The 13,614-nt window shown below is 50.2% G+C and overlaps 1 protein-coding gene across 1 annotated transcript in view; it reads left to right on the plus strand.

Moving 5' to 3' along the window:
* Window positions 1–727: 727 nt before the first annotated feature.
* The window catches only part of CRHR1 (corticotropin releasing hormone receptor 1), an 87,964-nt gene continuing 75,077 nt past the window's right edge, over window positions 728–13,614 (plus strand). The window contains exon 1 of the mRNA XM_050934965.1: window positions 728–1,244. Within this exon, the coding sequence (XP_050790922.1) occupies window positions 1,209–1,244 (36 nt within the window). The 5' untranslated portion in view covers window positions 728–1,208. The remainder of the gene's footprint in view (window positions 1,245–13,614) is intronic.

Here is a 13,614-nt window from a genome sequence, read left to right on the forward strand (position 1 = left end):
GGGATAAATTACACTGATTTTAATTCGGGTTCAAAGTTCATTGGCGTCGGAGTTCACAGGACTTGTTCTGAAGCTCTCACGTTTCCGGGGTCAGACAAGGGACTAGGGTATGGGAGATGAGCCATGTGTCTGCAAAGACACCTGTGAATTTAAATCTGGGGGTTGCAGGTTAGTCCAGGGCTGTCATAGAAGGAGACGGGGGGTGCCCTGGGCTGTGGAGGGGAATAATCGTCCTAGGAGTGGGGGCGGAAGGGGGGGCAGAGTCCGACAAGGCCCAGAGCTGCTGAGACTTTCCTAAAATCCCCTGCCCAGCCGCATCTCCCCCAGCAGAGCCGGAGGACGGAGGAAGGCGCCAGGGCGCAGTACCGCCCTAGGAACACCAGAGGCGGCTGCTGGCAGAGGCGTGGGTCCCAGCCCCGAGGGCTGCGGGCAGGCGGCAGAGATCCACCCCCACCCGGGACAGCTCCCAGCCTTTGTCCCGCTCCCTGCAGCCTGCTGCCCCCCGGCTCCGCCGTGCGCCCTGCGCCCCAGCCTGCCTGGCGCGCTCCGGCCGGGCTCCTCGGTCCCTGCCTTGGACAGTTTCCCATTGCCATGTCCGGCCGCGCCGGGCGTCCCACCGGCTCCGCGCCTGCAGCGCTGCAGGAGTGAGTTAAAAATACCCAGGATCCTGCCTCCTCCCCCGGCCTCAGCCTCCCCCCTGCAGCCGATGCGCCGGGCTCAGCCTCTGCAGCGCCAGCCTCGCTGCTGGCATCCGCCGGCTGACCCGCTGCTGCAGGAGAAGGGACTGGCCGAGGGATTAGGGAGCTGCAGAGAATCGGGTCCTCCCCTTGGCTGGGCAGGTTGGAAGTAACTGTTGCAAAGGGCGAGGGAGTGGGAAGACGAGGGGGGAGGGCTGTGGAGGAGGAGGAGAGAAGCTGGTGGGAGGATGGCGAGGAGAGATATAAGCCAGCCCCATCCGAACAGGGGAGCTGGAAGGTGGCGATCCAGAAGCCGGAGAGGAGCGAGTTTATAAAAGGAGGACACAGGCTGGAGCAGAGGGACAGCGCCTGCTCCCAGAAACCACGCTCCCCAGGCTGGGAGACCTTGGCTTCCTCCCAACCCCTTCTCCTTGACGAGAGCCTCTGAAAACAGCCCAGCGCCTTGCTCCCAACCAGCAGAAGGGAGCATGCCTGGGACAGCTGGGCCGGGGAGGAATTAAAAGCCCCAGGATGGTGCTGTGGACATGTCCTCATATCTTCCTTCAGGTAAGAGCCTCTCCGGTTCTCCTGCTGGGTTTGCCAGCCCTGTCCCCCGCCCCAGAGATAGGGCCCCCTTGGGATGTCGTGTCCCTGGATTGTGAAACACTGTGCTGGGGATTCTGCTGGGTGACACTGTAGTTTGGAGAGAGTGCCCTGAACAGAAACATCGGTGCACATACCAGATGAACTTCCAGCCAGGAAGCAAAGAGAAGTGGAGGTAGTTTCTGCATGACTTTGCTTTCATGCAGATTAGAAAACTCAATCTCAGTATTGGGAGCTGGGCACCCACAAGGAAATGGGCTTAAAGGACATTCTCTGGTGTCCTAGAGAGTGAGCCAGCAGTGAGAGAGTGTCAGTCCATCTTTCCTCCAAGCAAATCCTCTGGCATGATGCTCCGTACCTCTCTTGCTTCATTTCCTAGTAAAGCCATCTGCTCACTGGTTTCCTTAAACTGCAGGAGAGGAAAGTCCCCCTCTGCCTTGGCTGGGAAGAAGCAGGCATGGCAAATACATGTCATGCCTTCCCCACCTGCTTTTTGAAATAAACATTCTTTTCAAAGGAATATACTTTAAAACAAAATTGCTCTGAATAAAGCAGTCGCCGCCTTTGCATTTTTCAGAGGCGCAGAAAAAGCAACATTCCAGCTGCTCAGGAAATGACATTTCTTTTTCTCCCATGAAAATGTTCAGGGTTTCATTGAGAAACCAAACACTTACAAACCGAATGTTCTTCCATTGCCAAATGGGGAGGGATTGTTTTTCGATGAGCATCTGAACGTTTTTCACCAAACTGGACATGTGGATTGAAAAATGCCAGATTTTTCTTGACCAAAAATGTATTGACGGAAGTGTGTTTGACCAGCTCTATGTAAAACACTGCTTTAATGGCACAGTAAAGGCTGCATCCTTCAAATGACAGTCAGCAAATGCAGAGGTTCGAGTTCTATCATCCCTTTTAGCACAGTAGCCGTTTGCACGCTGTGTGTCTGCATGTTAGGTTATATGTTGTACAACAGGAACGGTAAGCAGTATTTAGATGCTCATTTTAAGCAGCAAAACTAGGAGTCAAAAGTGCCAACAATCGCTAATAATTGTTCATAAGTGTTAATAAGCTGTTGGAAGCTTCTGTCTTGAATGACCTGAGTTTCAGATTTTTAATTGGGCAACTATCCTATTGCATTAACAGAGTGTTTTATAGCTAAATTCCGTGGTGGTTTTTTTAACAAAAATAATGGGAAATATTGCCTGTTTCGAGTTAGAATTTAAATGGTCCTCTATACTTCCACTGTCTTTGATCGCAGAAATAGCTGAACCTTTCCCCGATCATTCTTTCTAAGTTTAACTCACCCTTGGGCAGAGACCAGTTCTGGAGAATTCCATCCCGAACGATTTGAGAAATTATGATCAGTTCACAAAGTGGGGTAGAGGGATGAGAACAGAAGTAATTGAGCAGCCTTAGCAACAGTAGGTTCGAGATGTGTGTGTAAAATAATCAGTAATACGCCAGACTCACCATAATAAATTTACATGTCAATGCACCTCTTAGAATCATGGAACTATAGGGCTGGAAGGGACCTCGAGAAGTCATCAGGTCCAGTCCCTGCGCTCAGGCGGGACCAAGGAAACCTCGCCCATCTGTAGATATCAGTCACTTTGCTTCCTTCCCCAGACCTGAGGAAGAGTTCTGCATAGCTTGGAAGCTTGTCCCTTCCACCAACACAAGTTGGTCCAACCTCTCCCACCTTGTCTCTGTCATATCCTGGGACCAACATGACTACAACAACACTGCAGACTAGAGCATCCTTGACAGTGTTTGTCCAAGCTGTTCTTTAAAACCTCCAAAGATGGGATTTCAAAACCTCCCTTGGAAGCCTGTTCCATAGTTAGAAAGTTTTTCCTAATATCTGACCTAAATCTCCCTCACTAGGGTCCTGGTTTAGATGGTTATCTGAACTAACATACAGTGTACTCACCTCTGATGGATCACACCATGCCCCATACCTCCCTTCCCACACCAATACTTTCCTCCCAGCAGCTCTCATCAGTTCCTCCCAGGCAGGGCCTCTCCAGGGAAAGGCTGGTGGTTTCTTACCATCCTGTCTATGTAGAGTAGATGGACTGTTCTCCAGTGTCTTCAGGGGCAAACCAGGTATGGCCTCTGTATTGCTCAAGTCCTGGGCAGTCTTTGCAGGGCTTGAGAGAACTAAGAGTCCCTCCTACGTGGCAACAGAGTGGAACAGAGATGTTCTGAGTGGCTCAAAAGTCAACCAGGGCCCCGGAGACAATGAGCCAATATGGCTTCTGCTAACTCTGTTGACCACCCAAGTGAGTTCAACCAATCAGGGAACCAGAACCAATGTCAAATGATTTATGCAGCCAATCACAACCATGCAACCCAGCCTGAAAGAAGTCAACCTAAAAAGAAATAAAGTCATTTAAACTTTTAAAAAAAGGAAATAGAAAATTAAACCCCTCCTCCAAGTAGAATGTTTGCTCCAAAAAGAGAGAACTGCCAGAGATGGCATGAAATCCACTAGGGACTTTGCTATTGCTGTCAATTTTGCGCAGATACTGTGGTGCTGGATGGCGGTAAAAAATCCAGAGAAAGATGTGAAAATTTGCTTCAAAAAGTTCACCCTTATCCTACAAGTGATTAAAAAAACCAAAAATGTTCATGTGACATTTCGTCAGGAAATGTTGACATTTCATACAATTACTGCAATTTCCAAATTGTTTTACCAGCCACAAAATTGATGGGAAGGGAGGTGCGGGAAAGAAACCTTTTTGCTGCCAATCTTTTGCCCGGCTCTAATAATAGTAATAATGAAATTCAAAACGGAGACACCTCTGCTCAAAAGCCTGAGGGAAGTGTGTGTGTGTGTGTGTGTGTGTGTGTTTCTGTGTCTGTGTATGAACTAATCACCTGGATCGTTTCATGTCTCCAGCAAATGAGATAATAGTGCAATCACTGCTATCAGATGGCGGTACAGAAATACAATCTGAGAAGCCAATGGGAAAATCAGAAACCCTGTGTAGAGTCCCTGCATATGTTTACACAGATCCATTGGAAGGTTTGCATCCCAAAAGCCTCTCTTGAGTGGTTAGTCTTGAGTGAATAGATGTGGAGTTATGCATCACCAGCATTTTTTTCACTGCGTCTAGGGAAAGATTTAATCTAGCAGACAAAGGAATAATGAGATCCAGTGGTTGGAAGCTGACAGTAGGCAAATCTAGACTGGAAGCAAGGCCCAAATTCCTAACAGGGAGGACAATTAACCCCTGAGACCAGGAGAAGGTGGATTCTCCATCATTTGAAGCCTTTACATCAAAGCTGGAGGTCTTCCTAAAGCACATGGTCTAGTTCACCTGGAAGTTACGGACCGCATGTAGGAATCACTGGGAGCGGTTCTCTGGCCCGTGTGATGCAGAAAGTCAGACTGGGTGAGCACGGTTGTCCCTTCTGGCCTTAAAAAACCTATGAATTCGTGCCCTCCCAATCCCTGCGGAGTCACTTTGTACAGAGCACATCCACTCTGAGCATGTCGGCCAATTTGAGTCTCTCTCTTTGAAATAATGCAAAAGATGAGGGCCGCACTACAAAGCCCTTCAATAAACCGTGACCCCCTTGGAAGCTTATTTCTGTGCAGTGAAAGGTTGCCCTGGATTTGGGGCTGGCTCCTTTCCCTTAGAATCAGAATTCTGCCTTCATTTCTGTACTTATTGATTTTTGGACTAGGAGAAAACCAGAGACGGTGAAAATAACAGAAATTCATCTACAAACAGGCTGGGAAGGGGAGCTGCTGCGAGAACCAGCGCAGTTTTCAGTTAATTGACAGGTTCATTGGAGTGACAGCGACTGGAGAGGAGACTGAGTGATGAAAAAATTCACTCAGAAGGGCCATTTTTCTTATGCCGCAATATTAGACTCCTCTCTAGTCAGTCATGTTCTGAGGAACTCACCTGAAAAACAGCTGACACACATAAGGTTGAAGCACTATTCATTTTTGGCTTGTGTCTTTTTCCTAGTCACTCTCCCTAAATCTGGGCTCTGCATTATGTCCCCTGTCTGTCCCATGAGCACACACAGAGAACAGCTCCCTTCGTATAGTGCCTACTCGAAGGCGGTAGGTCTGTCTTTCTTTTTCATGTACAGTCCTTCCCCAGTCTGCTGGTGTTCATAGCTAAAGCTCTGGGTGAAATCGTGGCTTCATTGAGGTCAATGGTAAAACTTGCATTGACTTCAATGAGGCAAGAAGTTCATTGATTCCTCGGCGAAGGAACCAATGTGATCTATATATGGAGATATACCTATCTCACAGAACTGGAAAGGACCTTGAAAGGTCATCAAGTCCAGGCCCCTGCCTTCACAGTAGGACCAAGTACTGTCCCTGACAAATGTTTGCCCCAGATCCCTAAATGGCCCCCGCAAGGATTGAACTCACAACCCAATGCTCAAACCACTGAGCTATCCCTCCTCCCATCTCATCTGAGCTCCTGCAAAACACCTGCCAGAGAACCTCACCTAGATATTCCGGAAAAACTTCTCCCTTTACATTGTAGAGCTCAAAGTGCTAAATTAAGGGTGAGTATCATTATCCAATTCCATGGATGGATAAACTGAGGTGCCCACAACCCCTGAGTGAGATGGTAGCAGAACTCAGGTCTTGTCCCAGGCAAGAACCACAGTGGTCCCAGTTGCAAACTCTCAGCGAACTAATTATATTTGCACATCCCATGCTTGTTAGAAAACTAAAGCTGCAGGGTTGAGCTGAAAAGTTCACCTTGAGGGGATATATTATGACCAGAGCTGTTCAGAAAATGGAATTCCCATCCCATAGGAGCCCTGTATTTCAACGTTCTTTTTTGTCCTGAAACGGGACCAAAATATGTTGACATTGTGTTGCCGCACAAAAGGCCCCCAAACAATTCCAGATCAGCAATGTCTGAGCATATCATTTTTGACTTGAAGATTTATCACTTGAAGCAAAACATTTCACTTCCAAAACATCGGTGGTTTGGACATTTTCCAACCAGAAATGTTTCAAAACGTCAATATGAAATGAAATGTTTCCATTCAAAATTTTCCCATGGGAGAAATTTGTTGAAATTGACATTTGCCCATGAAAAAGGTGGTTTGCCGCGCTATGTTGGGAGAATGCTTTGGTCAAAAAAACGTTGGCTGGCTCTAGCCAAGAAAGACGTCCACAGCACAGGAAACTTACAAAATACTGTCCTTGAGTCTGTCTGTATTATTATAATTAGCTGTATTACTTTGTATTGGTAGCATCATAGAGCCTAGCAGTTCTAGTCAGGCTCCCATTGCGCTAGGTGCAGTACAAACAAAACAAAAAGACAGCCAGTGCCCCCAAAGAGTTTACAATCTAAAGAGACAAGACAAGACCAACCTCGGGTGCAGGAGGGGAACAGATAAAAACACAAGCAGAGGGACCAACGTATATCACTGTATAATCTGTAACAGGGCAGCCTGCCCCTTTAGGCGCCAGGAGGCTTGGGACTGGTCAGCCCCGTTCATTTAGCCCAGCCCTGATACACACGTCCGGGGTGGTGCATTTCAGAGGAAAGTGATTCTATGACCCTATTAGCCATGCCCCTGGTGGCCATTAACCCTACCCATGCCACAGTTCGGAAAGTCACAGCTAACACAGCCGGACAACCTTACCTCTCCTCACCCGTGCCGTAACCATGGGACGGTGGCTAAGGGCTGCTGGAGTTTGTGGGCCCAGCTTTGCTGAAATGGCAGTGGGCAAGATCAAACCACATGGGGTGATGTCAGATTGGGGTCAGCCGAGGGGGTATGGGGGGTGAGCTTGAGTTCTGGTATGAGCAAAAATAAGCGAAAAGGACTGGAAATATTTAGGGGCATTGTATCTTGGGAACCCCTTGGCCAAATGGCCTCAAATTTGTGCTACCAAGACAACCCTGGCCCCCGATGGAGCTTGGGAACTTTTGGGACAAGCTGACCCTGCACGTGGCTTCTAGGGCACTTCGCCAGTAAACAGCAAGCTCCTGAACTGTAGCTGTGCCACTGCCCCACTTTGCTCACTTAACCCTCTATATCTGTTACTAGATATATCACTTCCTCCCTTAAATACTCCAAGAAATGACCAACTGAAACCTAATAGAGCTGCAGCCCCTTCGCTCTGCTTCTTCTCAGGGGCTCTCTCAGCCAGGGCCTCTGCTGACTTGCAAAGCCCAGGGCAGCTGTTGTGCTTCTGGGGCCGTGGAAGAAAGTTGTCCGGCCTTCAGCTTGGCAGCCCGGCATGCACCGCCTGTCAGGTCCGCCTGCCTTCGACTGGCCGGTGAAAATCCTTGCTGTTCAAAGGCAGTGCGGCGGGTCCCTGGGATCTGGATGGAACCGAGAGCGAGCAGGAGGGTGCTGTCATGTCTGTGTCCATCCTCCCCCTTGGTTTTGGTCTGGTATCGTCAGAGAGGTTTGCCACGGGCTCCTTACAGGGCGCTGTGCCTGCCAAGCTAAAGTCTGAGTCCTCCCCCGCAGCGTTGCAGCGAATTGGGTCGAGATGGACTCTGGAAAGGCAAAGCCCTTGGGCCTCAGCTTCACTTTACGGCTTCACTGACTTGGTCTATTTTTCAAACGCCTGTTGCAGAGGGATAAGTGAGGACACCAGACAGGAGGGAGGGGGGATCCTCCCTGCTAGCAAGAGATGAGGGATGCATCCACTCTGTCGCCTCAGCCGTTTCTGGCCCTGCCATCAGGAATTGCAGAGCTATGTAACCCTGGATAGTGCCAGGGGCCAGGGGAGTTAACCAGGTTCTATCACACTGCAGGAAAGGACCATGGTTCTCCAGGTAGGAGCAGTCTCTGGTTTAGGGCTGGGTTTTGGTTGATTTGATTCATTCCACAGGCTGCATCAGCCCAGCTGGGAGCTAGCGAGCACCCCTGGGTCTGTCCGTGTCCAGCCAGCTTCAATACAGGAGCCCTTTGATGGTCATTACTGCAAAGCCAGACACTACAGGCTGTTTGTGAGCTATTCGCTGCAAGTATTTGCCTCTCACCCTAAGCTGTGGGGCCCGTCCCTTGATAATACCTGCCATAGCCGTTCTACATCACTTTTCATGAGTAGAGCTCAAATGGGGAAACTGAGGCACAGACGTGGGCAGTGTCTTGCTCCCGGTCACCTACCAAGCCTGTCAGGGCTGGGAATGGACCCCCAGTCTCCCAATGCCCGAGGCAGATGCATCATTTCTTTCTCTGTTTAGACGAATAATCCTTTATGGGTGACTTCTGCTTCCCCCTGAAAATGAATTGCGCTGGCTCCCAAAAGCTACAAGGCGATTAAACGCACCTCGGCCATTGCTGCCTGGGCACGTGCACACAAAAAGTGAGCTGATGCAGGGGAGGCATGGGCGTGGTCAGAGCCACGTCTGACAGTGAAGGGACCAAACTCTTGGCAGGGAACTTCCAGCTGTGAAAAGGCCTCATCCGGAGTATTGTGTCCAGTTTTGGTCCCCTCACTACAGAAAGGATGTGGACAAATTGGAGAGAGTCCAGTGGAGGGCAATGAAAATGATTAGGGGGCTGGAGCACATGACTTATGAGGAGAGGCTGAGGGAACTGGGCTTGTTTAGTCCGCAGAAGAGAAGAGTGAGGGGGGATTTGATAGCTGCTTTTAACTACCTGAAAGGGAGTTCCAAAGAGGATGGAGCTTGGCTGTTCTCAGTGGTGGCAGATTACAGAACAAGGAGCAATGGTCTCAAGTTGCAGTGGGGGAGGTCTAGGTTGGATATTAGGAGACACTATTTCACTAGGAGGGTGGTGAAGCATTGGAATGGGTTCCCTAGGGAGGTGATGGAATCTCCTTCCTTAGAGGTTTTTAAGGTCAGGCTTGACAAAGCCCTGGCTGGGATGATTTAGTTGGGGTTGGTCCTGCTTTGAGCAGGGGGCTGGACTAGAACCTCCTGAGGTCTCTTCCAACCCTGATATTCTATGATTCTATTAAACTGCCCTCTGTCTCCCAGCACTTGTCACGGACACCCCACGAGGTGCTGCCGAGAACACAGACACTAACACAGCTGCCTGGCATGTCTTTGTTCTGCAACGCACGGAATAGTTTGCTTAATAAAGCTTAGTGGCTCGCGCTCCAATTTCAGCCCCGCTGAGAGGGGGAAACCCAAGCTCCATCGCCCATTGCTAATTAGGCAGCTGCCCGTCCATCTTTCTGCTCCGAAGCTGTTGCAGGCCTTCAAGCCACCCCGCTCAGGTCTTGTCCGGAGCAGGGAAATGCTTGGACTTGGACATTAATTAATTAGTTAATGGCTCTGGACACTTTGGAGATGGAGCAACGCTCAGCGTTAATGCTAATGAATTAGGATTTTGCTGTTAGGTCACTGGCGGCTCAGGGGTGGTCAACATGTCTCCGTGTCCACCGCTCACACACCTCTTAGCAGCAGTCACCGCCAGGGCTCTCCTCCGAGCTGTTTCATGCTAACAAGTGCTGACAGCTTGTCTCTCAGCCGTTGCCTTTCTCTCCAGCAGGGAGGAGACCGGCCCACAAAGTACGTGGTCAAGGCCAGATTCTTCTCTGAGGCTAGGGAGGAACTGGAAAAGTAATGCACAAAATCGGAGATGCACGCTAGCCTCGACCAGTCTGGGAAGTGTCCGGAGATGCACGCCGGCCTCAACCGGGCTGGGAAGTGTCCGGAGATGCACACCGGCCTCGACCGGGCTGGGAAGTGTCCGGAGATGCATGCTGGCCCTGACCGGGCTGGGAAGTGTCCGGAGATGCACGCCGGCCTTGACCGGGCTGGGAAGTGTCCCACCCAGCAATGGTTTGCCCAGAGTGAAGAGGTTGGGCTTGGTGTGCGTGAGTGCAGGGTGGGGCTGGTGGGCCTGTGATGTCCCAGGGATCAGACCAGCTTATCTGTGCTCCCTTCCAGCCTTAAATTCCATGAGGGGGGTGGTGCCAGAGAGTGCGTTGCACAGGGGGCTTTATAAAACCGAACAGGGGCTGCAGTGAGAGCCCTGACTTCTAGCTGGCAGCAGGGCCTGATCCTGATGTCACATCGAAGGGTGTAAAAGAGGAGTGCGTAACTACGCTGCAGCCAGTGATTTACACTGTGGGGAGGTGGTGGTGTGAGACCAGAGAGCGCGCCCCAGGTAGGGTTGCTTAGGGTTTTATTTAGTTCTGAAGTCAGTGTGGGTATATCTACACTGCCGTTCGACTCCTGCGGCTGGCCCGCGGCAGCTGACTTGGGCTCGGGTTCAGGGGATGTTTAATTGTTGTGCAGACGTTGCGGCTTGGTCTGTAGCCCACGCTCTGGGACCCTCCCCCTAGATCCCGGGCTCCAGTAGGAGTCCAGATGTCTACACTGCAGTGGAACAGTTCCTGAGCCCAAGCCGTGCAAGCCCAAGTCACTTTCACAGGCCCCTCTCGTCCAGCAGAGCCCAGGGTCCTGGCTGGAGGCTCTCAGGGTCAAGAACAAAGCTCAGAGGCTGGCATGTTATCCAAATGTCTGTGCGGTGCAAATTCCCAAAATGGCATGCCCTTTTACTCAGGAAGGTTTGTATCAGATTAAAGATGAACTCAAAGAGCCCAGTGGCATGTAGCAGAATTGGGGAGTAGCCTTTTAAATGGTGCATGACTTCTCCGTCCGTCAGTCCCCAGGTAAAAGCAAGGTCCTGGCAGGTTATATTCATCGAAGAGCCGCTGGCACTTTTGATAAGAAACCAGGTGTTAGCCCAGGTGTCTTGATTAAAATGCACTTCCCTAAAATCTCCCTTGATACTTTCAATTGGATTTGCCCCTCTTCTTCTTCACTTCCAGTCCTACTCTGTTCTGTAGTGCTGTTAAACAACACGCACGTTCCACCCCAGAGATGGCTGCATTCCAGCTTGCCTCAAGGAGAAAGAAAGGGCTGTGAATCCCTTGACATTGAAATAACTTCCTTGTGGACCAGGGCTTCCCTTGTAGGGAGAATGTTTTATCCCAGGGCTCTGCCTCTCTGTCTTAAGCAGGATCCCTTGAGGCAGAATAGATGAGATGTTCATTTATAGGTCCCCCAGCTTTGAAACCATGGCACATCTAGCTGGTGGATTGACCCAGCCTAGATATTACATTCCTCCCATTCGTGACCCTCCATCTAGCCAGCGAGACAGGCTGGGGCTGTCCCTTTGAAAAATGGAGTGGGTTGTCTCCCACCTCCCACATCCGAAGTGCCATCACTTATTTTTAGACAGGAGACAATGAGCTTTTCCAATTAAATCCGGGCAATGGCAGCAGCCATCAGATAGCATCCAGGTGGATTCAGCCTACACAGTCAATATTAATATCAAGCCTGTTCTCAGAGTCAATGTTCAGGTTATTAATTCCGGCACTTCGGGGGCAGGGAGGTAGTGGCATGTCCTTCCTGAGTGTCGAGCAGCTGTGGCTTTAATGGGAGTCCCAGGCTCCACTGCCCCTAAACCCGCTGGCTTGGAAAGGTATCCTGGAGACAAAGGGAGAAAGAGAAAAAGGAAATCGATTGCTAGGGCAGGTCAGCTCAGTTCACACAGGGAAATCTCCCAGCCTCCGGCCAAAATGCCAGACCCACCTTTCAGAAAAGTCTGCTACCCCGTTATTGGGGGGAACTTTCCCTTTTTGCTGGGGACTGAACTTGCCACTTCTGGCCATGCTGGAGGAAGCCACCGTGTTGCGAAAGAAGCTGCCGGGCAGAATTGGCAAACAAATTTCTGTAAGTGGTGAGGTCTCCGTGGTGAGCAGACTGATCCCTCTACATGCTGCTTTTGGATAGGAAGACTGAGAGTTCGGGTAAAAGTGCCAGAAATGCCGAAGTGACTGTGACACCCTTGCACCCCGTTATTCACCATTGTCATGTAATGAGGATTTGCCTTATACATAGCATGTCTTGTGAGGTGTCACTCTAAAAGTCTTGATCTGCTCGACGTTAATATCTCGTTGGATTGTGTGTGCTATCATCGTGTGTGAAGTTATGAAGTTTGGCTAGGTAGGTGTAACTGAAACATGTCATGAGGTTGAAAACACCCACAAGCAGCCTTTCAGGTACAATAGTAGAAAGACCAAACAATGTGAATGGCTTATTGAGGAAATGCACACGAGCACCAGGATTACCCCAGGAACTGTGTGCAGAGCACTGCACAATGGGAACTGTCTGACCCAGGTCACAGCAAAAGAGCTTTCCAGCAAGTGAGGAGAAGAGATAAAAGGGAGAGAAATGACATCATGATGGTACCTCACTCTCCCTACAACAACAGACCTGCAAACACCTGAGGAACAGGGACTGCACTGGGGAAAGTAATGGTCCCAGGCTACAGGGATTTTTAGCCTGAGTGTGAAAACCTGGGAAAGCCAAGGCGACTCGTGCCTTAAGAGTCTGCCAGCCTGTTTATCACTCAGGGTGAGAATTTGCTAATTTATATCCTACTTATCTAGTGTGTTAAGCTCAGTTCGCGGTTTTGTTAAAGTACTAAGGTTATCTGCACAATGCAGTTGCAGCGTCTTCAGATACTAATTGCCAGCTCTTCTGTAGCACTTTTCCTAAACCTTGCTCAAAGCTCAGCCCAGTCTTTACTCCTCACCGCCGGCGAGGCAAGGAAGTGCCATTACCCCCGTTTTGCAGATGGGGAAGGTAGGCGCAGGGAGACCGAGTGACTTGGCCAGCATCACACAAGAGAGCTGTAGCAGAGCAGGGAATTGACCCCTCATCCTCTACACTAGGGCCCTAACCACTAGGCCTTCCTCTCAAAAACAGCTGCTGAGGAACATGCTGATGCTTCGCAGACTAGTGTGGAGAAAAGCCCGTTAATCCAGCCTCCACAGCTGGCCTGCGGACAAAGAGAAGGCTGAAGCGTTCTTCATTCCCAAGAGTCAGGAACATCCCAGGCGTAATTCTATTCCCAGCATCCCGCTATAATTCCCTGCTGTGATGCCAAAGGCTGTGCAGTGATAGCCCAAGCACCTGTCTGGCATTGCAGGAGGAACATCTGAGCCCCAGCTTGGGGAAAACAGGCCTGGAACCAGGGCCAGAGGGGGCCCTGCTGACCGTTAGCTCTGATAAGAGCTGCAGAGCAAACTCCATTCTAAGCCTCTGCTCCTAACTCCCAGTCTGCCATTGCCCGTGGCTGGGCCTACATTTTCCAAAGTTACTAGTGAGTCTGGGGGCTTCTATTCTGTTCTGTCCAGATTCTTGTCCCACACTCATCACTGCAGTATCTGAGCGCCTTCCATGGGCCTGACCCTTGTGTTTGTTCTTATCCTAAAAGTGCATGCAGGGGAGGGTCTCATTTTGATAGGAGGTTTTTAATTATTTTTAGGGGGTGAAAAGTCTTCAATGTACAGGGCCCCAACAGGAGACCCCTCGAAGGGGCCAGCCTTTAAGAG

Source organism: Gopherus flavomarginatus, chromosome 25, assembly GCF_025201925.1.
Source record: "Gopherus flavomarginatus isolate rGopFla2 chromosome 25, rGopFla2.mat.asm, whole genome shotgun sequence".
In the NCBI taxonomy this organism is placed as follows: Eukaryota; Metazoa; Chordata; order Testudines; family Testudinidae; genus Gopherus; species Gopherus flavomarginatus.